Below are 23,162 nucleotides of genomic sequence, written 5' to 3'. Positions count from 1 at the left end.
CCCAGATAAATGTGACCGGGGGGGGGGGGGGGGGGAGAGGGCAATATCTCAAAAAGGACCATTTGTAAATGTCTCCTCTGCAAACATTAGTAATTATCTTATTAAAAAAATTATGTCGAAAATTTACTCATCCTCTGAAGAGTTGTAGTGCTAAATTTGAAGACTAAATTCAGTTTCTAAAGTGCAAGACGGGGATTTTACTCTTGCTCTAAATGTGAATCCAGCACAGCCAGTACTGTGGACTCATTACCGATTTCTCCATAGTATATATGAATCCAGTTTTATCTGTCATGAGCAGATTTGTTGGTTAGAACCTCTGGGTAAGGGCTGCTGGGCTGTAGACCGGAAAGGCAGCTCCATGCCTTGCCTAGGGCTTATGGGCTGGATGTAATTCCACTGCTGCTTTTTCCCAAAATTTGAACAAAGTCCATTTAGTATATTGGCATTCTGTTAATGAAAGTTCATAAATTGTTGAGTTATGTAACTTTTAATGAAATCTGTCAAATGCATAACTTCACGTGAGGATGATGACGATCTGTATTGGTATCTGCAGTAAGTTAAACTATTTTGCAGCAATATTTAATGTTTATAAATCTATACAATTTCATATTACCTTTTCATAGGTTATAACTCGTTAGGTTCTGGTCTAACCAGTTGTGACACTTAAGGTGGCTGCTCAAAACAGTTAATGCTATCAATTGTGATTCAGACACCCCAGTGGAGAAAATTTAATAAAACTTGTGCAAGTCCTTTTCTTACCTGAATGTTCACACACGTCCTGTCACTGCCATATCTGGCTTGAGAAGTTGACATAGTTCTCTTAATTTTCAGTTTCATTGGTAGTATTAAATCAAAGCTTTTTTTAATAGGCATCTAAAAACTAAATCTTTGTTACCAAAGTTCAGCTCTAACGTTATTGGTTCCTGCAATTTTCTTGGGATGCTTAAGGGCTGTTGTTGATAGCAAAAGGTCATAAAAATGTAAAAATAATTTCTTCTTAATTTTTTCTTAGCAACGTCCCTGCACACACACAGTTATTCATTCTGGTATTTAAGTGTTTTTGAAAGCTATTGCACTGACCAGTAATTTGTAGAATTCATCACATTTTGTAAAATTTTCCCTGTAGGCTTCTAATCTGTCCATTTTAAAGTGCTGTGTGAGAGGAGATCAGGAAGAATATTAGCTGTCCTGTTTTACATTGTAGTCCCAGTACTTCCATAGCAGACTATAAATTATGCAATCCAGCCTTTCATGACCAATGATTTAGCTTAAAACAATAATACTGGAAACTACCCCATTGAATCTGTAAAACTAACCTTTGATTTGATATTTATAATTTTAAAAAAATTGAAATTCCCCAGGGCTTTGCTGGTTATCAGCAGTAACATTCACAGGATTTATGGGTAACAAGGGACTTTGATGCCCCTTTCCCTATAGTGAAACAAATACAAATACTCTGTCTGCAAATATGAAAGTAGATCACTTCTTCCATGGAGCGTGGAGGTGGGGCTGCATGTTGGGACTATTCAGAATGCAACAGCCCTTTTACTGAATGGGGCTTCATGTCAAGGGCATGAACATCAGTATAATATGTATGGGCTGCCTATTAGTTACCAGGCAGAGTTCAAGATGTGGATTTAAGCTGTAACAGCCTGAATTCTTCAGTACTTCACTAACCGAGAGAGAGTATTAGTCAGTCCCTCTCTCTGCCCCTTTGGGTGATATTGCCAAAATTGAAATGAGCAGAGGCAGGCACTAGGTCCCCCTCTGTTTTGAAAATGGGAAGTCTTCACAAGATGTCTGAGGAATTCTTGATACTTCAGCACCTTCCCATCACAGTCCACCAGAGCACAAATTTGATAGGTGTTACAGCATGCCTGAAAGGTTATTTTCCCAGCCCTAATCCAGGCATTTGGGGACAGCGTGAGTCCAGGGGTAAGAGAAGTCAGAGTTGGGGGGGTCTGTTTCCTTTATTGTGTAGGCAAATACTATGTTACCATTGAGGTAGTCTGTTATGTTTTGACTTGAAATAGTCACAAAGAGCTCCACTAAGCAGCAGCAAAAGAAATATAGTGTGGTGGTCTTAGGAACAAATCTGAAGGGGGAAACTGAAAATAAGCTAAGTCCATCCTTGAATTACTTTTTTTCTTTCACGGTTTCATTGAAATTTCAGCCTGGGGTCCGTTGAGCTTTATTCAGAAATGTTTCAGCCATGGATTTTCATCCCTAAAAATGAAAGCACCTTATCCAATAGCATGCCTATTGGTCAAAGGGCAAAATGCAACACCTTTCTTTGTAGCTGTTAAAGATCTTAAAATGAGAGAGAATATCCTCCCCTCTGAGTTAATAACCTGAAGTCTGTGCAGTGTTGTAGCCATGGGTGAGATGATATCTTATTGGACCAACTTCTGTTGGTGAGAGAGGCAAGCTTTCGAGCTTACACAGAGCTCTTCTTTGCCCAGACCAGGAGAAGAGCTCTGTGTAAGCTTGAAAGCTTCTCACCAACAGAAGTTGGTCCAATAAAAGATATTACCTCACCTATCTGGTCTCTCTAACATCCTTAGGTTTAGGAATATGAGTAAGATTTTGTAGTGTAAAGACTATTCTGTAATTAACGTTCTTACTCTTTGCAGGTTCTATCATCTGTGATGGCGTCAGCTTTACCCAGAACCCTTGGGGAGTTGCAACTCTATCGAATATTACAAAAAGCAAATCTCTTATTCTACTTTGATGCCTTCATTCAGCAGGGAGGTGATGATGTGCAACAGCTATGTGAAGCAGGCGAAGAGGAGTTCTTGGAGATAATGGCTCTCGTAGGCATGGCTAGCAAGCCTCTTCATGTCCGAAGACTGCAAAAGGCTTTGAGGGACTGGGTCACAAACCCTGGTCTTTTTAATCAGCCTCTCACTTCTTTACCAGTCAGTAGCATTCCAATCTATAAATTACCAGAAGGGTCCCCTGCTTGGCTGGGAATATCCTGCCCTAGTTACGAAAGGAATAGTAATACCAGGGAGCCTCACTTGAAGATTCCAAAATGTGTTGCCACCACATGCGTGCAAAGTGTGGGTGCGGGCAAATCTGATGTGGTAGGAAACTTAGCGCTGCAGAGTGGCAATGAACCAAGACTCTGGCAAGGTCACCACACTACAGAGAGCGAACACAGCCTTTCCCCTGCTGACCTTGGCTCTCCAGCTTCACCAAAGGAAAACACTGAGACTCTAGATGCTGCGGCTGCTCTGTCAGTTGCCGAATGCGTGGAACGTATGGTTCCCTCCCTGCCCAAAAGTGACTTGAATGAGGTAAAGGAGTTACTGAAAACGAACAAGAAGCTGGCAAAGATGATTGGTCACATTTTTGAGATGAATGACGAGGACCCTCGCAAAGAGGAGGAGATTAGGAAATACAGTGCAATATATGGCAGATTTGACTCGAAAAGAAAGGATGGCAAACATCTCACCCTTCATGAGGTAAAAATAACTGAGTCTGGAATGAGCTTTCCCCGTTACCATCCCCCTTTTTAGATGGTAGGATGCTGTTTTCCTATGGACACTTGTTTCACTTCCTATTATATAATGAGAAGAGTGTGTGTGTGTCTGTGCAAGTCAGCACTGCCACTGAGTTATGGGATGAAATAGGAAACCTTTCCTGTGTTTCAGAGTAGCAGTCGTGTTAGTCTGTATCCGCAAAAAGAAAAGGAGTACTTGTGGCACCTTAGAGACTAATAAATTTGTTAGTCTCTAAAGTGCCACAAGTACTCCTGTTCTTTTTCCTGTGTTTGTATGTGTTTGCATTAGTGATTTAAAATGCACATCTTCCGAGATCTATTTCAGAGAGACTTAGAAGACATGAACAAATAGAAATGAACAGATCAACCCTTTAAACAGCAAATCGTTGTTATACAAAGGCTTCTAAAGGCTGGGCCTCTCTCCAGACCAGTCTTGCCTTTCTGTACCTCTTTCCACTTTTAGAGAGCAAACAAGTCTCCTCTGTATATATTTGAAACTGCTTGTTTCAGGTGACCTTGTTACCTGGTTTGATTAATACAGCTCCACTGCCTTCCCTCTGCTCTAGGCCTCACTGTGTAGCTGGTGTGAGGCAGAGGGAATTCTGCAGACAAGAGCCCACAAGACCTAGTTATTCTCTGGATTGGGTTCGAGATTAGTTGTAAAACCTTTGCATTTCCTTGGGCCCAGTACAGGTAATCTGGGGTGATTGCCTAGGCTGTAAAAAGTATGTGCTGTTGTCATCTGCAGGGGTGGAGGATAGCCCCAGTGAAGAGTAGGCTCTGACCTGAGGGCTTGTCCTTGGATGCCTGAAGAATAGCAGAGTTGCTTACATACCTTGCTTTAAACATACACACGCATGTACTCCTTTTTCATTCTAGCCTTCTTTCTGGAAGCTAATAACTGTATATGTTGTAATGCAATAGGGTTGTCTCTATTGGGAATTGGTGTTTTAGTGCTCAAGTAGGGTACTACAGAAGAATAAACATAAACTAAAGCAGTGCCAGATAAGTGTTGATATAATGAATGCTGCATCACCACTTGACAGTTAAGTGATTGCAACATTTCAGTCTGATTTGAGATTTGTCATGAGGTGTACTTCCCAAAAGGAAGGGCTATGTTCACATTATAGGCGTGTCAAAGAAGCTTACTGGTTTTACACTTGTTTTCATTTCTGTAACTTAAAATGACAATTTAAAAAGAAGTTTTTGTAGGTGTGTCATCCATAATGTAAACTAGACCCTCTTGGTGTTTTGGAAAAAAACACCAAGCTCAGTTAAAATTAATATTTACTTTTAAGAAGCAATTGCACATACCCAGTTGTGATGGGTTGGAATACAGAACCCCCCTTGGGAGCTGCCACCTAATGTGCCAAGACTACTTCTACCCCTCCCTTCCCTGCCAGCTCGGAACCCCAGCACCCTGTTTTGCTGAGCCAGACACTCCCATCTGCTCCAACACAGACCCAGGGTCTGAATTACTTGCCCCAAAGCTGCAGGTTTACCTGAAAGCAGCTAACAGAAGTGTTCCTGTCTTTAACACTCAGATGCCCAACTCCCAATGGGGTCTAAACCCAAATAAATCCGTTTTACCCTGTATAAACCTTATGCAGGGAAAACTCATAAATTGTTCGCCCTCTATAACACTGACAGAGAGATGCACAGTTGTTTGCTCCCCCAGGTATTAATACATACTCTGAGTTAATTAATAAGTAAAAGGTGATTTTATTAAATACAGAAAGTAGGATTTAAGTGGTTCCAAGTAGTAACAGACAGAATAAAGTAAGTCACCAAGCAAAATAAAATAAAATGCGCAAATCTATGTCTAATCAAACTGAATACAGATAATCTCACCCTCAGAGATGCTTCAGTAAATTTTTTCCTCTGACTGGATACCTTCCAGGCCTGGGCACAATTCTTTCCCCTGATACAGCTCTTGTTCCAACTCAGGTGGTAGCTAGGGGATTCTTCATGATGGCTCCTCTTCCCCCTTTATTCTGTTCTGCCCCTTTATATATCTTTTGCATAAGGCGGGAATCCTTTGTCCCTCTCTGGGTTCCCATCCCCAATTTTTCTCAATGGACAGACACCAGGTTAAAAATGGATTCCAGTTCAGGTGACATGATCACATGTCACTGCAAAACTTCATTGCCCACTTGCCAGCACACACGTATACAGGAAGACTTATAGGTAAAACACACCCATCTGCAGACAATTGTCCTGGTTAATTGGAGTCCTCAAGATTCCACACCCCCATTAATGGCCCACACTTTGCATAATTACAATAGGCCCTCAGAGTTGTATTTCATATTTCTAGTTTCAGATACAAGAGTGGTACATTTATACAAATAGGATGATTACACTCAGTAGATTATAAGCTTTGTAATGATACCTTACAAAAGACCTTTTGCATGAAGCGTATTCCGGTTACATTATATTAACTCATTAACATATTTTTATAAAACCATATAGACTGCAACGTCACACCAGTAATAACTTCTCATAGGGATTTTTACTACATATTGGTGATACATTTTGATGAAACTTGTGGCGATTTGGCCACGTGTCTAACATGCCCATTTAGCAGTGCAATTCCTACTTGTGCACTACATTGAAAATGCATAGCTCAGTGTTATGAGGTCATCCAACATACAGATGCAAATCCTGTCCTGTTACTTTATGACTGCAGGCCAAGTGCAGTCTCAGTGCACCGGTGTTGGAGACAGAATTTGAAGAGTCCCTGCCAGGCATGTGCAATCCCTGCAGGTTCTGGGAGATCTGTGTACATTGCTGCACAGTCAGGATTTGGGGCCGGGTGGATCCTCAGTGACCCTTCATTCTCTTCCCTCTCATAGAATAGAGGCACACAAGGCTTGCAGACTCTACTCTAGCCTTCTGTCTGGAGTAGCAGCTGCAGAGAGGCGTTGAAGCCTGGGAAGGGGATTCTTCCTGTGGAGAATTCCCCATCATCCAGCTGAGTTTCTTGGGTTGAATATTGAGGAGAGGATTTGTCCCATACTGAACATTAAGTTGTCTTGTGAGTGCATGGCTCTGAAGGAGCTGCTACAACAAATGATGTGGTTGCATGTTGACACTACAAGCTAAACAGAATGCTGAAGAATTGCAGAGAGGCAGGATTCACTCCTTTCTGTTAATATATAATAATAGGGAGACCAGGTGGGTGAGGTGATATCTTTTATTGGACTAACGTCTGTTGGTTAGAGAGAGAAGCTTTCAAGCTTACACAGAGCTCCTCTTCAGACCTCTCATTCTTTACCATGTCAGGTGCACTTTCAAAAGTGCTGTGCAGTCAGTAGAAGCCAGAGAGAGGTGTGGACTTATTGGGGTTTTTTTAATCATGACTATCTACAAAGGAAAAAAGAAAAAAACTAAAACCAACATTGACTTAATGTTAAGGTCTGACATAAAACCCTCAGAACAAGGAAGTTCTGAGTTAATATATTAAAACACTGTCTTTAACCTATCCCATTGTCTCAGTATTGCACAGGTTTCCAAATATGGGGCTACGAGACTGAGGCACAATGGATTGGATTAAAGGAAGCTTGTTTTGGCCATACCCTGGAATTTGGTGGCTCTTAGGTGTTTGATTCAGCTCCGTTTTACAAATGTAACTTTGTGTATTTAATATTTTGGTGTTTGTATGACTACGTGTAAAACACAAGAAAATTATGGGGTGAAGAAAACACGGGAATAGCAAAAATGAGTAGTATATGTTGTCTGACTTCACTTAAATTATTTACTTTTTTTGACTTATAGGAGCTGGGGGAGAGACTTTATATTTAATTTTCTCTGTCTGTGTGGCAGGGGAATCTTCTAACTCTGTTGATGGAAATGTATACTTAATTGGAATGGTTGCTAGAAATCCCTGCTTTTTACAATTAGAATTCCCAGGAAGGGATTCTCATTTTGTGGCACACAGCACTGAATTTTTCTACCTGCTAGCTGCAGTCTGCTGCCTATTGAAAAGGGAGGAAGCCATGACCTGTACTTCTGGCTCAATAAGGCTGGGTTTGCAGTGATCATGGAGAAACTGACTAAGAGAAGAAAGAAAAACAAACCTCCCCCCCCCCCCCCCAAAAAAAACAAACAAACCACCAAATAGTTGGCTATCCTTCAGTATTATGATAAAGCACTTGCCAGGAGTAAACAAAAGTGTTCGTTATCTTTTTTTATTATTGCAACCTTCTAAGACTATATCCAGTTATGAAGTAATGTGAATTGTTATGCAAGTGTACAGTATGAATAACATACTGATGCTGAAGTAGTAAGCATTGTGTGTGAAGAATGATCCTCAAAGGATATCTAAAACATAGTAAATGAAAAGCAATATACAGAGATTAACACTTGAATATCAGTTTTTATATGAGTGTTGTATTCATAAATCTCTTGCCTTTCCATTTATTTGTTTTGCAGTAATCTTTCTGTAAAAGAATATATAGGATGGGTTTCTTTTTTATTTCTTTTTTTTTTAAATCACCCCTTGAGTTTTCTGGTCTGCTAGGCAACTGTCTTATTCATGATTTTAATACAGTCTGCTGTGTTGACAATATATAGTAACTGCAGGATAAAATGGGTCTGATCCTGTCACTCTAGTGCATCTGACTTCAGTAAGCGGTTTGGTCTTTCAGTGACTGTAGGATCAAACAATAGATGTAGTTTATCTATTAAGTATATGTAGTGCAGTAACTACTAGGCCAGAATGCCTCTCCTGGGTCTTCAAGTCTATATTTTAAATAGTGTAGTTTAGTGTAAATTCACACCGAGTACATGAAATATGCTTAAGAAATATAATTATGAACAGTAGTTACTTCTGAGGTCATATAATCATAGAATATCAGGGTTGGAAGGGACCTCAGGAGGTCATTTAGTCCAACCCCCTGCTCAAAGCAAGACCAATCCCCAGACAGATTTTTGCCCCAGATCCCTAAATGGCCCCCTCAAGGATTGAACTCACAACCCTGGGTTTAGCAGGCCAATGGGTTACCTAGGGAGGTGGTGGAATCTCCTTCCTTAGAGGTTTTTAAGGTCAGGCTTGACAAAGCCCTGGCTGGAATGATTTAGTTGAGGACTGGTCCACTTCTTAATATTCTTTAAATCCACAAAACAGGCCACGTCACAAACTCTAATTGAATTGAAGATAATTTTTAAGGTATATTTCCAAAGAACTTCCAACTGAAGCCAATAAACTTGTCTGATAAATAAAAAGTTTGTGACCAGTTTCATCCTTTAAGGCAATTTTTTTTTTAAAAAAAGTCTGCTTACGAAGGGGTCTTCATGAGAGATGTGGGGATGGCTTCCTAGATACCAAGGTATAAAGCACGGGAGGGGAGGAGCGGGTGACAAGTTGTTCATAGTTTTTGCCAATGCTTCAGTGTAATTGCAAGCCTACTGTCCTGCTCCCAGGGTCATACAGATAATATTGGATGCAGCCCACATAACACATTGTGGGCCTCATATGTGGCCCAAAATGGTAAATAGGTTGAGAACCACTGCCCTACATGATTTCATAGCAGTAGTGAAACTGACTTGAGCCTTGTTAATTTCGTTTTGCTGCTTTGTAAAGCTATGGGCAGCCTCAGACACACTAGGATGGTGTCCCAGCAGGCTCAGGAAGACATCACTGCATTGGTTTAGATTTGATTTGCATTCAGATATAATTTTCACAAGTATAAGGGTGAGAAACATACTTTTTTATAAGACCGTTTACATTCTGCAGAAACTGATGGCTTACACGTCATTCATCAGGGAAATCTTCCTACGCACCACTGTCAAGTGGATTTTTCAAGCCTTGTGCATGTTCTTCTGCACTGGCATTTATAAAAAATAATCTTTGGGAGCCAAATCTTTGAACATTAGGAGGTGCTGTTTCATACTGGGGTTTAGTTAACATTGGGGTGAGGAAAAGGTAGCTTACATCAGAGAGAGTTATAATAAACACTTTAAAGAACACTAAATGTATCTACCATATTTATGTATCTTTATAACTGAGGCAAGTATCTGGGAAAGGATGAGTATTCACAATTTGAGGAAATCCTCCAGATTCATTATAAAATTATAAGTAATGTGACTCAGTGTTGAAATCTGTCATCATGTCACACAATTGGATACTTTTACAAGGGTCAATAGGTGATGTTTTGAGGAAGTCAAGAATATTTTTGTGTGTTTAACTTCCAGCTAACAGTTAATGAAGCAGCCGCTCAGCTGTGTGTTAAAGATAATGCATTGTTAACCAGGAGAGATGAACTCTTTGCGCTGGCTCGGCAGATCTCTCGAGAAGTTACATACAAGTACACTTACAGGACCACCAAGTAAGCTTTAATAAACTCAGGGGAACTTTATTTTCTATGAAGTAATCCGTTTAATAGAATTTTTTGTGAAGCATTAGAAATCTCTTTTCATTCTTCCTCCTCTGCAGCTAGCAAAATGTTTACATTAGGCGGGAGGGAGCACATACATATGGAAAATAGAAATCATCATTAATACCGTGTAAACCATGGAACCTTTCATATTGTTACAATCACTTTTATTGGCATGGAGCTATTTTAATCCTTTCACCAGCCTTTTGGTTCTCCAGATTCAATAACTGTGTATACAATACCCTTCAATATACCATCTCTAAGAAGCAAGCATTTTAAATTTTGAGTCATTTGTTATTTCAAGGTTAATATAAATCGTCAGGGCTTAAACAGCCTACCTAGAGCATGTATGAAAGACAAAGGTAGTCAAGGGTAGTTTATAAACACTTGTTTTAAAAATTAATAATTTGGGACCAAATTTAAATGGACAATGTCCCTTTTTAAAATAGTTATCAAATCAAGCAGCGGAAAACAGGATACGTGTTTATATCAGGTTATTGTCTGTGTATTACAGAATAAATGCATTTTACAAAACATGTCCATAGATATGACTAATATTTTTCAGTATGTTCTATATATTACTATCAAAAGTTGATATCTCTTGGATATTACACACAGTGTTGAAAATATATTTTTCATATGTTTTCAGGAATTTTTTAAGAATATTGTTTAATATGCATGCCCGACTGTGCTAGCGTCTTCTCCCATCTTGGGTAACAGACGCCAAAGGGCATTTTGTCTTAAAGATCATGCTGGAACTTTCTGCTTTAAGGTGAAATTCATCTCTGTTCAAAACACCAGCACATAGGCCTACGTACTGCTTTATTGAGGACTTAAGTGATGCATGCACCTTCTGCTACTCCTCTGCACAGGGCTGAGTTTCTACCTAATTTGGGTTAATTTATTGGGGGGGGCTTTTTTTTGTCCCACTGCATGATCTTTTCTGTTTTTGCCCCAATTCCATTCCCCTTGTTTTCCTCCAATAATGCCCTTTCTACCTAACAGCTGATCAGCACAAACAGTAGGCCTTTCAGCTCTGTCACCTCATCGTGTTGACCAGGCTTTCTTGCCCTTAGTTGAGTTTCAACTGCTTTCCTGTCTAAGTGCCCAATCCTGCAAATCCTTGCTTGCCGAGTACTCCAAATGACTTCCACTGTATCAGTTGGGTGGTTAAGAGTTGCAGGATGGGGCCCTAAATTAATGTTTTCCCCCACTCATTGGGTCATATTCACCCTTGATTTTAATGGTGTTGAATCTAGTGGGTTATAGCAGAGATAAATTTGTCTCTCTTTTTATATGTAAAGACAGGATATTTATATTGTTTATCAATATTGTGTGTTTTTTTTTCCTTCTAGATCTAAATGTGGAGATAGAGATGAACTGTCACCAAAGAGAATTAAGCTAGAGGTATGATATTGTGACTCCTACATGCCAAGTTTTACATTAAAAAAATTGATTTGCCCCGAAGTTAGAGAACCTGTTAAAAGAAATAGTTTAGAGAGCACTTGATATGCTGATGGCTTACGATTTGTTGATGGCTTACAATTTTGTATAGCAGTATCCATTTTGTTTGTGATAACGTTCTTCCTTTTTGGACCAGGGATCTGTGTGTGGAGAGGGGGAAAATACTAGGTGGAGTAGGGGAAGAGGGACTGGAGAATAGCACTGTTGGGGCAGAGCTGACATAGATGTATGGCCACCGCTGTGCAGAGGGCTTGCTTCAGATCCCAAGGGATATTCAGGCTTTTTCTGCAGTCTCTGTGATTTGGGCCATGAGATTGGGAGACAAATCCTGCCCACCCCTGAGAGACCAATGTGGGGGAAGCTATCAGAGGTTCCTCATGGAGATTTCCTTCCATTGAACTCAATTGTCTTGTGTGTTTTTTATGTTGTTTTTCTGTGGCTCAGGGAAATTCTTATAAGGCTCTGACATAGTTCTGTAAACTTAGAAAATAATTTTTACTTTTAATTAGGCACCTCTGTCATAGTATTAATATTAATTTAGGAAAAATAAATACCAAATAGATTACTCAGATACTTGTTGTTTGTATCCTATTTTTTAATTTTTAAAAAAGTTAAATATATAGAAAGTGTATTGGACTGGTTTTCTTTAGATTATAAAAACATAGGCCAGAATTCTGCCCTGTGATCCCCATGGAACATCTAGTCCAAGTATTCTGCTTTCCATGTGTGAGTGGGACTCTTCCCATTGGAAAATGTACTGCAAGCTCTAGGCAATATCCTCCCATCCGTTTTTTTTCTTGTAGGGCCCAATTGCACTGAAGTCAGTGGGAGTCTTTCCATTGACTTCAATGGGCTTTGGATCAAATCCAAAATGCAGAACTCTCTGTTGATTTCATTGAGAGTTTTGCATAGGAATTGATGGCAGGATATGGGTCATATGTGCCTATAACTAAATCACCAAAACTGTCAATAAGTGAGAAATCAATTGCAAATGAAAATGTATCTATCAGCGCGCGCGCACACACACACACACACACACAAATTCACATCTACACACAACTTTCATTAAACATAAGTTCTATTGGAAATTCTTTGTTAAGAGGAAATATTCTCAAGGTCAGACTGACAGCATATGCAGTACCTTAAGGATTACTTAAAGTCTTAAGTATCTTAAGTTTCTGTGCTGGAAAGTAAATTAAGTCCATTTTAAATAGCTCATTACATAGATATGGATAAGTATCCAATATGATTGGCTCATCTTCTTTTATGATATTTTTTTTTAACTGATTAGCCTTTTCACTGCTGCTTGGGTATCATCTGATGCAGCTACAATTCTCCTTATATCATCTACTAAAATAAATGGTATAGTACGTTACGATGTGCTAAGTATGGGTCTGCATTATAATAGCATGTAACATGGAGGTATGTGGTATGTTCTTCATCATGTAATTGTAATGTAAGGGTTTGCAATACACTGAAATAGCACTTTTTTCATATTTAATTCCTTCATTGAGGAATGATATGTCATTTGTAAAATCTACTATTTCAAAGTAGTGCAAGGATTTACATTTGTTATCTAAGCAACGGCCAGTCTCATGTGGCAAATACTCAAACAAGTGCATTTTTTCTCCTTGAAAATGAGAAGTTAGTTTGAAAGCCAGATATAAATAAAAGCATTTTTAAAATTTAGTCATATTGCAGCCTGGTCATTTTGTTGTGCAACACATGGATTACAGCCCTGGACAGCATTTAAAATATATACAGTAATTTGAATTATGTAAATGTGTGCTCTGAAGGTTTACTCACAGCTCCCATGCCAGTAATTCTGTGTTTGTGTTGGGATTCACTTTGACCTGTCTTGGCTTTTTAGTATTATAAACCCAGAATTTAGAGCTAGGAAAAGCCCTATTGAGTCATCTACACCATCACTATCCATGGCCAATATACAATACTGTGGTTCCCTATAGTATATTCTCCAATGTCTTTTGCCCAATCTAGTTTTAAATTACTCAAGCAGTGGTGCTTCCACTGCTTCTCTTGCTAGATTATTCCACAGTCTGAGATCTCACCATTAGGAATTTTTTTCCTTTGCTCAGTAGCAGTTAACAATGGTTAAGCAACTGAAATGATAAGCCATGAGAGAGTGATTTTTTGGGGGGGAATGAGGGGGAGGATTTTTTTTTTATGGGGGAAAAAAGGAAACATGGAAAAACAGTAGATTTAAGCTGAAACTTTAGGCTGTTCTTTGGAAGGCTGTTGTTTGGGAGAGGAGACTTAAATACCACTAGGAGAAAGTATTCTCGTATTTACAGAGTAGTGAACCTTCAGGCTTTTTGTTCACTGTTTCATTGCAATAGTTCAGAAGAAATATGTTCACTCTTTTTCTACTTATTTTAAAAGGCTAGTAGTTCAATCATGTGATTTCCCCCCCCCCCCTTGAAGAACTGAATGTCCTCAGTCTACAAAATGATATTTTTCTGAATTTTCCTGTTACTGCTGTGCGCTGCAAAACATTGTTTCATTAAAGAGGACATAGTCCCGACTAATACAGAATGACTGACGAAGTGGTGAGGCCCAATTTTACCACCACGTTTTTCTGTATGTTTGGGAGTTCTGTATTATTGTAGATAGCATTTATGTGGCAGGACAGTTATTTCACTTGTGTTAATGAGTTGTGGCTCTAATTTACATTCCAGGTTATATTAATTTTTCAAAAATATATAGTTAGATTGTTTCACTACACATTTCCTTTGCAGGGTTATTTTATTGGGAAAACATCTCTCTCTATTGACCTTTTATTTTTTGTTAGCAGTATTTTTCTAACAAAAGGTAGAAGTATGACAAAACATGGTAGCAAATGTTGTAGAATTCTCTCTCCATACTGGATAGAAATAGTGTCCATCCGTGCTTTTGAAAGTTGTACTGCTGCATCTTCTATCTCTGAATACAGAGAGTGAGGAAGTATGGTGGGTTAGTATTCTGGCTTTTCACTTGTGGAGACATCAGGCCTGATCTTGGCTTTTCTTTTTAAAAGGTAATTTCACTTCTTGCGTGAGGCAGGATTGGAACATTGGAGCGTGATTTGCCATTGCCTTGCCAATTAGGTAGTTGTACCTCTGCAAAGTGCAGTGTGAAAGGCCAATATGCTGACTTAGAAGTGTGTCATACCTCACGTTGCATGGGTGTAAATGACTGCTTTCGGAAACAGGCAAAGTGACCTTTTTAAAAAAGAAAAAAAAAAAAAAAATCTGGGATTTTGCAGGTTAGGCTTGATGTAGGTGTACCAGCAGGGCTGTGTGGGCAAAGTTACACATTGCCTGCCTCCAGCCACTCTTGCAAATCCTTCCTCTTCATAAACACTAAATTCACACAAGCATTACAAAGAAACAAAATACCACGAATTACATCAGATTACCTGTAAAAGCCTTTCTCTTCCCCCGTGTGCCCTTCCCTTTTTGTTGGTAGAGTGGGCAGCGAGGCTGTGGGAGTTGAGTGTAGAGAAGAGAGAGATTCTAGGAAAACAGGCTAAAGGAATAGAGGGAGTGAGAGAAGGAATGCAGTTACTTGGATGGGAGTTGAGCGTGAATAAAAAGAAAGTGCTGTGGCTCTTAAATTTCTTCTGGAAAAAGAGCAGTAGGGAAGAGTAAAGATGCAAACAGCATTCTCTTCTCCCACTAAGCAGCCATCTCATTCTGTGAAGGCTATGGCGGAGGGGGGACACCACTTATTTTGTCATCTCTGATGAGTCACTGGTAATGCTGCGCAAAGCAATGAGCTGCTGTGGCAGCAACTCAGAAAACAAAACAGGTCACAGGTATATCGCGCAAATGGCCTAGAGAGAGTGGCTACTCGTTCTCATTTCTGCCTTTTTAAATTGTGTGAGAAGAGGTTCGCTTTCCACATATAGTATTGACAGCCAGGAGGGGAAAGAAGAGGAGAATTATAAAGTTATTGCTCTTCCATGTGCTGGTAATAACAAAGGAATCTTCAAGTGAGTGGCAATGTTAAAACAGAGGTGGGGGAGTGGGAGAGCCTGAGACAGCCAAGTTCAAAAAGCTCAGTGGGAGTAGGAGACCCAGAGGGGAATGCGAGACTAAAGAGGAGGCTCAGAGGAAACATCTGCAGTCAGTGCTGGCTCTGGAGAGAGAAGAGGGAAGACAGATGCCCACCTACACCATTGCCAGGCAGGTTGAAAAGAGAACCAAGATCAGAGGTGTGGGGTTTCTCTTTCTCGCCCAATCAAAAGAACAGAAGCACTAAAATCTGCTGTTCATGTAAGAAAAGTGTCATTGGCGGGAAAGAAAGTACACATGTGAGACTGAGAACATCTGCTATAAGAAACCACTTTAAAAACAACCGAGCAGCATGGAAGAAACACATGCGCTGTGTGGAGCAGACCCCTAGTACACAGTAGGGAGGAGGAATGGGGAGAGGCATGCTTAGCTAGGAGTAGGCCATGGACGGATGTCGTACTGAATTGTCTAACCTGCTACCTCTTTCTTAATCATCCATTCCTATATCATAAGTCTTTGTGAACAAAAGAACAGTGTGGTAGGGGCACATCTCAGGAAAGGTGATCCAGAATCCAATTGCCTATTGAAGAAATGTATGTGAGGATAACACAAAGCAGCAGAAACCATATATATTCAGTGGGCCTGCTTTCGAAAAACAGACTTCAATTTTACACTGGCGTACAATTGCTGGTGTAAATTTATGCATGCACGTTTTATACCACTAAATTACATCATTGGTGCTGTTGTACGTCCACATTCAAAATTTCAGCTACATGTACATATGGATGGAAGGCATGCAAAGGCAGAGTGGAGGCCTCTTCTTAAAAATAAAACAAAACTCCCACTCCACAATAAACTAAGGTCTAAGTGTAGAAGTAGCTAGTGTTTTGTAGTGCACTTCCAGCATCTTTCTGTTTCCAGGTGAGGTTTTATGGATAATTTACACTGTTCTAAAGTGGTAAATACTCACTGGATTGTATTTTTCCGTTGGGGAAATTGGGGTGGGGTGTGGTGGGCTAGAGCTGCGTAAAACACTCTGGGCCTGATTCTCCTCTCAAAGAGCGAGAGTAACCTCATTGAAGTGAGTGGAGTTGCACTGTGAGGGGGAAGCAGACCTCCTGACAGCATTCACAGTGACACAGATGTGTCTGGTCACTGTTGCGTAGGCCACTGACTGCACAGGCCTCCCTGTTCACTAGGTATTTCTGTCTTTTTTTTCCCCTTTCCTTTGTTAGTCAGAGGAGGTGTATCATTCTACAGTTTTTTTTCTTCTTCTGGGGATGCTACCTTTCCCTTTCTTAGATTATAAACTCTTTGGGCAGGCACTGTTTTCCTGTGTGTGAGTACCTAGCATGCTATAGGTACTGCCTGTAATCCTCCTAAAAATGTTACTTTGGCACAAGGGGCCTATGATCTTAGTTATGAATTTCATTGTTTTTAGAACCTACTTCTTTCTCCAGCCTGCTCCCTTGATTTAGCTCTCTTCCCTGCTGCATTTTCTTGTGAATAATGATGCATCGCCATTGCTTTACATGAGTTTTGTTTGTACAGCACTAACCTGCATGAATATTTAATCTTGAATCTTGCTACATACAGAAAATGACTGTAATGGAACTTGCAATTTTCCCATGCACAAGAGACGAAGGAGATTTGCAAGTCATAAAAGTTAGAGATGGATAAATAATTTTGGGGGCTTCGCATCCAGGCACCTGGCAGAGCAGAACTGTTCCTTGCAGCATACAAAGTCCATGCTACTTCACTTTTCAGTGGGCAGCTTGTTATGCAGAGAATTTATAAAGATAAGCCACTACCATTTTACAGGGAGACCAGTATAGTTTGTATGTGTCTTTGCAGCATATTGAATTTTGTGGTGGTTTGCCCAATTTTCTAAGCTACTAAATTCTGCTACTGTGTTTTCTGTAAGATAGGCAAGTACATGCATGGCTGTGTATCTAAGATCAGTCTCAAGGTCTTACTCTGCATGTACAGCAAGCCTCATGGATGTTACAGATGCAAATAGTCAAAGTTAGAGCAATAGTCTGCATTTATAACATTGATTTCTTTAAAAAAATCCAAAAAAACCCAAGCTGCTAAATCCAAAAGAAAACCACAAAATACTGGGCCTAATTCTGCTCTGTTACATTGGCTTAGCTCCAGAGTAACTCCATTGAAGTCAGTGGCGTTACTCTGGATTTATACTTGGATGTGTTAGGCGTGGCACAAGCCTCAGAGTCTTAAATCCCAGTTCAAGTTTTTCACCAGAGTTAAAGAATATTCTCTTATAACTCTTATGATACATTGCTTTTTCTTTAAAAGCAAAACAAAATCATATGCCCTGTTTGTTTTTGCTCAACAGGATGGTTTTCCTGATTTCCAGGACACAGTCCAGACACTTTATCAACAAGAGAAAGTGCCACTTGCCTTGGCCAAAGGCAAAAGTGAAGATTTGGCAGCTCTTAATTCCCAGGTAGACAAACCACATGAAACTATCAGCTTTCTACTGAGATGCTGTCTAGAATAATAACAGTTGCTTTCTAGGTTGATTTTGTATAATATTTTGATGACTAAAATCATTACCTCCAGTTTTCAAAGATCACCTGGGCTAGCTGAGATATTATCACTGCTAATATGGGTTTAACTCTTGGAGCTGTTATGACACTCTATAGTTTTATCTTCATTCATTGCAAGGAAGTAAGGATCTCACCTTCTAGGCTTGAGACAAGAGAAGGAATGCACCATCTACTGTTGGGAACAAATGCGATAGTACAGTACATGCCGCACAGAAGTGAAACCCTTTTAAAAATAAAAGTAATATTTCAGTTTGTAAAATATTAACAGAATCCTCAGGTAGACCGTCGATTAAAATACACTTGAAAGCAAACTGTTAGGTAAAGGGAGAAACAATTTTCTATCTGCCAAGACCTAAGGTCAGGGTTCTGTGTTTCTCCTCTAGAACATGATGATATCTAAAGTGGTGTGAGTAAATATAGAACAGGTTCCTTCCCTGCTCTAAATGTCATCAGTTTACTGGAGAACCTAGGATGTGGTCTTCTCCTTTACATTGTCAGCTAATTTGTAGTGTTATCTTTTGAGCACACAGATGTCAGTGGGAGTTGAGGTCGCTTCACATCTCCCAAGAGAGGCTCAGCTCCTTGCAAGAATCCGCTTTCTTTTTTAATAGAGACAATTTGTAATGGAGACACTTATAAAATATCTACAAAGAGAAATCAATGAACTTTACAGTTTGCTAGCATCTGTGGATGCTAATTCTGCATATTTTTGCTTCCCTTTCTATTTGTATGCTTCTGTGTGGCTCTTTGAAACAGACATTTTTTTAACTGGTGATTTTTTTATTTTATTTTATTTTATTTTATTTTTATTTTTTTATTTCCATAAGATATTTAGTCACAGTCTTGAGAACATGATCATATTGAAAGTTAAAATTTTCTTGGCACTAAAGTTGATGACAAACATTTATACACCATTCCCTCCCACATTGCTCTACATTGTTTAATTTCACTCTCTAGAGGTGTATAGGTCTTCTTCATCTTCTAGACAGACATTTCACACCTTTATCCCCCACAAACATACTGTCATCCTACACTTTCACAATGGCAGATTTTTAAACTTGTGTACTGCAATTTCCTAAAATAAAGACTCCAAGATGTCTGGTAAAATCTTGGCATAAGTTTTTAGCAGATGTTGCCATTGCTGTTGGAATATTTTGTAGAGCCATTTATTCCAATAGGGCTAAATTTGATAATTAAGAGACAGATCTTGCATTTGGGAATTTCTCTAAGTGTAGACTGCAGTCCTAGAGTGCAGAAAGTTTGTTCTCCTCAGGTAAGAACTAAGAAATATCATGTAGACCGGCTAAAAGAGAACACATGTTTTTATGCACTTTGAATGACACTGTGTTCCATTGCTTTAGTGGGTGCAAAAATATTTTGTTTGCTTGATAGTTTTGAGGTAGCTGTAAAGCACACATGTACATATGAGCCAACAAAGAACTATATCTAGACTGCTTGCTTTATTACCGGCTGGTATTATTTTTTTCCTGTACAACAACATCCATATATATATATTCTTGCTTTATTTGCAGTCTGAAAAGGTGATGGCAAAACAGATGGAGTTTCTTTGTAACCAAGCAGGGTTAGAGAGACTACAACACTCAGAGAGACGCCTTTCCACAGGGTACTACAGACAAAGCTCAGAAGAGCACAGCCCCAATGGCATGACGTTAGATAATGCGGATGGACAAGGTATAGTAGCTTCCAGGCATGATATTGCTGCCACCCAATTTGTCTGGTGTTATGCAATCATTATTAGTACTGATGTTATTCATATAGCATCAGCAGTGTGGAGGAAGCTAAGCAGACAAGTAAAGACAAGATCCCTGCCTGGAAGAGCTTACAGTCAAAATCAGTGTTTCTCAACTACGGGTACACGTACCCCTGTGGGTACACAGAGGACTTGGAGGGGGTAGTCAACTCATCTAGATCAGTGTTTCTCAACCTGGGGGTTGTGACTCCCTGGAAGGTCATGGGATGGGTTTAGAGGGATCACAAGTGCAGGGCTGGTCGTAGGGGGTGGCAAGCAGGGCAGTTGCCTGAGGCCCCATGCTACAGGGGGCCCTGCAAAGCTAAGTTACATGCTTGGGCTTGGGCTTGAGCCCTGCCACCCGGGACTCTGGCTTCAGACAAGGCTCACAAGTGAAAAACAGGCTCAAGTATCACACAAAAATGTAGGTACAATATTTATATTGCAATCAGTTTATTTTATAATTATATGGTAAAAATGAGAGAGTAAGCAGTTTTTCAGTAATAGTGTGCTGCAACACTTTGTATTTTTGTCTCATTTTGTAAGCAAATAGTTTTTAAGTGAAGCAAAACTTGGGGGTACACAAGACCGATCAGACTCCTGAAAGGGGTACAGTAGTCTGGAAAGTTTGAAAACCACTGGTCTAAATGATACAACCAGATATAGAGCCAGATTCTGCTCATAACTCTAGGGAAACCCCATTGACTTCAGTGGAGATGTTCTATATGTAGACTTTTGTAACTGGGACCTCTGCAGCACGTGGGTGAGGGTCACTCACTATCTGGGTATGTCTCAATTGTTTCCCTGCCACTACAGGAGCCTTGGGCATCGGGGCACTTTGGTCTCTTCTATTCTCTGCTGTGGCACATGATAGTCTAGTCACTTGTGGGCTGTGATACTTTGGTCTAACTTTGATTGTTAGCTTTAATATGTTGGTGGCCTGTAGTATGCAGGAGGTCAGATTAGATGACTTGATGGTACCTTCTGGCCTTAAATTCTATGACTGACGCAGCGCAACGTGGAAGGGAAAGTTGGATCTTGAAGTGTTTTTGAGCAAAATGAGGGATTGATGCTCAGCCATACCAAATCTGTAGCAGCACTAGCAGCCTGGAGAGGAAGAGAGGTCATCTGCAAATCAGCATTTTACGTACTAGAAATCTCTCCTGAATGGTTGAAATCTAGAATGTTTTTTCACTGATCAAATGGTGGTGTCTTTTTTTTTTTTTTTTTAGCCTTAATTTTGATTTCTAGCATTGCTTTGATTCATACTTAATATTGAATATTTCAGTATTGACCTCTTTCAGGTGAGAGGCCCCTGAATCTCCGAATGTCAAATCTGCAAAATAGACAGTTGCAACACATTTCGCTAGATGGAGAGCAGCACGTAGGAAAACCTCTGTGCAGTGACCTGATCCGACTTTACTCCAGTGGTGAGGCAAAGTCTCAGCCCTCAGGTAAGAGTTATCCATTGCAAAGCACCACAAATTGCCCCGTAACATCCATTCACAGGTGGCTTTCAGAAAGTTTGTGGGGAGCCACACACCTACTTATCCCTTTCAAAGAAGAATTTAGTTCCTAAACACCATCTGCAGATTGATACCTTGAAACCAAGCTGCAACTGAAACCTCTGAATGACTTGTTAATCTAGAAACATACCGAACATTTGATGAGAGATTTAAGTATTGCCATGTTTTCAGTTATGCTTTGGGCAGTAGATGCAATAACTAGTCACACATAAGACAGGAGTCTTGGGACCCATCTACACAGACAAAACAGCCAAGCAGAACAACTGCTGTTAAACTCTCTTGTGGCGGAACATGGTTGTAACATGATCTGGCTCAGTCTGTGTGAGTGGGACCAAATGATATTCCAAACAGACTTTCTGAGGCCGTGGCTACACTTGCAAGTTACAGCGCTGTAAAGCCTCCCCCAGTGCTGTAACTCACTCCCCGTCCACACTGGCGGGGCACTTGCAGCGCTATATCTCCCTGGGTACACCGCTGCAGGTACTCCACATCTCCGAGAGGAATAAGAGCTGCAGTGGAGTGGCTACGACTCACAGGTGTGAGTGTAAACGCTTGCAGCGCTGTACTAATCACCTTGTCAAGTGGCCAATCCTCTCCATTGTTGTGACCGGCTGCAGGAATGCGGAAGTGCCGGTTTCAAAGCTCGTACCACAGAGAAAAGCAAACAATTTGCAGCTTGCTTTGAGTGAGTAAATGAATCAGCAGGGGGCCAGGAGTTCGGAACTTGCAAAATAGCTGACATGCTCCAAAAAGCACTCTCTCCCCCCACACTCCCTGTCACAATCCACCTCACGCCCTCGTTTTGAAAAGCACGTTGCAACCACATGAATGCTGGGATAGCTGCCCATAATGCACCGCTCCCAACACAGCTGCAAATGTTACAAGTGTGGCCACACTACTGCGCTGGCAGCTGTCAGTGTGGACAGACTACAGTGCTTTTCCCTACACAGCTGTACGAAGACAGGTTTACCTCACAGCGCTGTACAGCTGCAAGTGTAACCAAGGCCTGAAAAGGTGCCTTCAACTCTTTTTTATAAAGATTTAGCCCCATCTCTCTGGGTTGGACCAAACCATTTTAGAACCTGGTTCAGCCACAGCAGAGTTTCTGTTGTTTTGACTCTGTAGACTGGGCTTTTAAGTGTTTCTGCTAGCCTTTCTATGCAGTGACTTGTGGTCACTGTTTCCCCCTGTTTAACACAGGCACACAGGAAAAATCTCGAATGCTGTTAAGAATATTTATTTCTACTTCCACTATGAAGTCTGAATTGGATGTGCTTTGGCAAAGTATTTTACATATAAAATTGGTGCATTGGCATAATATCAAGAGCAGTCTTGAGACTCTTCTCCCTCAAGGTTTAGGAATAATATTGAGATGTTTCAAGGTGTATGGTAGCGGTTCCTCTTAAGACTGTTGTGCTGTTTGAGCACTTGGCAGAATGCTGTGTCTATCCTATCCTAACCTGGGCCCAAGCCCTCCCTATTGCAACCTGCTGCCTGTAACAAGGGTCTGTGTGGCTGGAGGACCTTCTAGTCCATGGTCTTCCCACACCCAGGAATGTTCCACATGCTCATGCAGAGAGCAATACTGCTGAGCTCTGCTTCCTGGTGAATGGGGGGTTATAGAGAAGTATCTCCGTGGCTTCTTCCATATTTTGATAGTGGAACTGTGGTGGTTCTGATATAGTTCAGGGCAGATATGCCTTAGGAGGAGGGTGGGGCAGAATCTTGTCTTCTGTGAATGTTGATATGTCATCAGCATCTATGTCAGGGGTAGGCAATCTTTCAGAAGTGGTGTGCCGAGTCTTCATTTATTCACTTTAATTTAAGGTTTCGCATGCCGGTAATACATGTTAACGTTCTTTAGACGGTCTCTCTCTATAAGTCTATATTATATAACTAAATTATTGTTGTATATAAAGTAAACAAGGTTTTCAAAATGTTTAAGAAGCTTCCTTTAAAA

The 23,162-nt window shown here is 40.3% G+C and overlaps 1 protein-coding gene across 3 annotated transcripts in view; it reads left to right on the top strand.

Moving 5' to 3' along the window:
• NAB1 (NGFI-A binding protein 1) overlaps positions 1-23,162 on the top strand; it is a 31,813-nt gene that overhangs the window by 4,735 nt on the left and 3,916 nt on the right. For all 3 annotated transcript variants that reach the window (XM_054044633.1, XM_054044635.1, XM_054044634.1), the window contains exons 2-7: positions 2,634-3,467; positions 9,698-9,831; positions 11,235-11,286; positions 17,713-17,823; positions 19,459-19,618; positions 20,981-21,130. In XM_054044633.1, the coding sequence (XP_053900608.1) occupies positions 2,634-3,467; positions 9,698-9,831; positions 11,235-11,286; positions 17,713-17,823; positions 19,459-19,618; positions 20,981-21,130 (1,441 nt within the window). The remainder of the gene's footprint in view (positions 1-2,633; positions 3,468-9,697; positions 9,832-11,234; positions 11,287-17,712; positions 17,824-19,458; positions 19,619-20,980; positions 21,131-23,162) is intronic.

Source organism: Malaclemys terrapin, chromosome 11 (assembly GCF_027887155.1).
Source record: "Malaclemys terrapin pileata isolate rMalTer1 chromosome 11, rMalTer1.hap1, whole genome shotgun sequence".
NCBI classification, from domain to species: Eukaryota; Metazoa; Chordata; order Testudines; family Emydidae; genus Malaclemys; species Malaclemys terrapin.
Note: the sequence above shows the minus strand (reverse complement) of the source record. Positions and strands in the feature narration are given on the sequence as shown.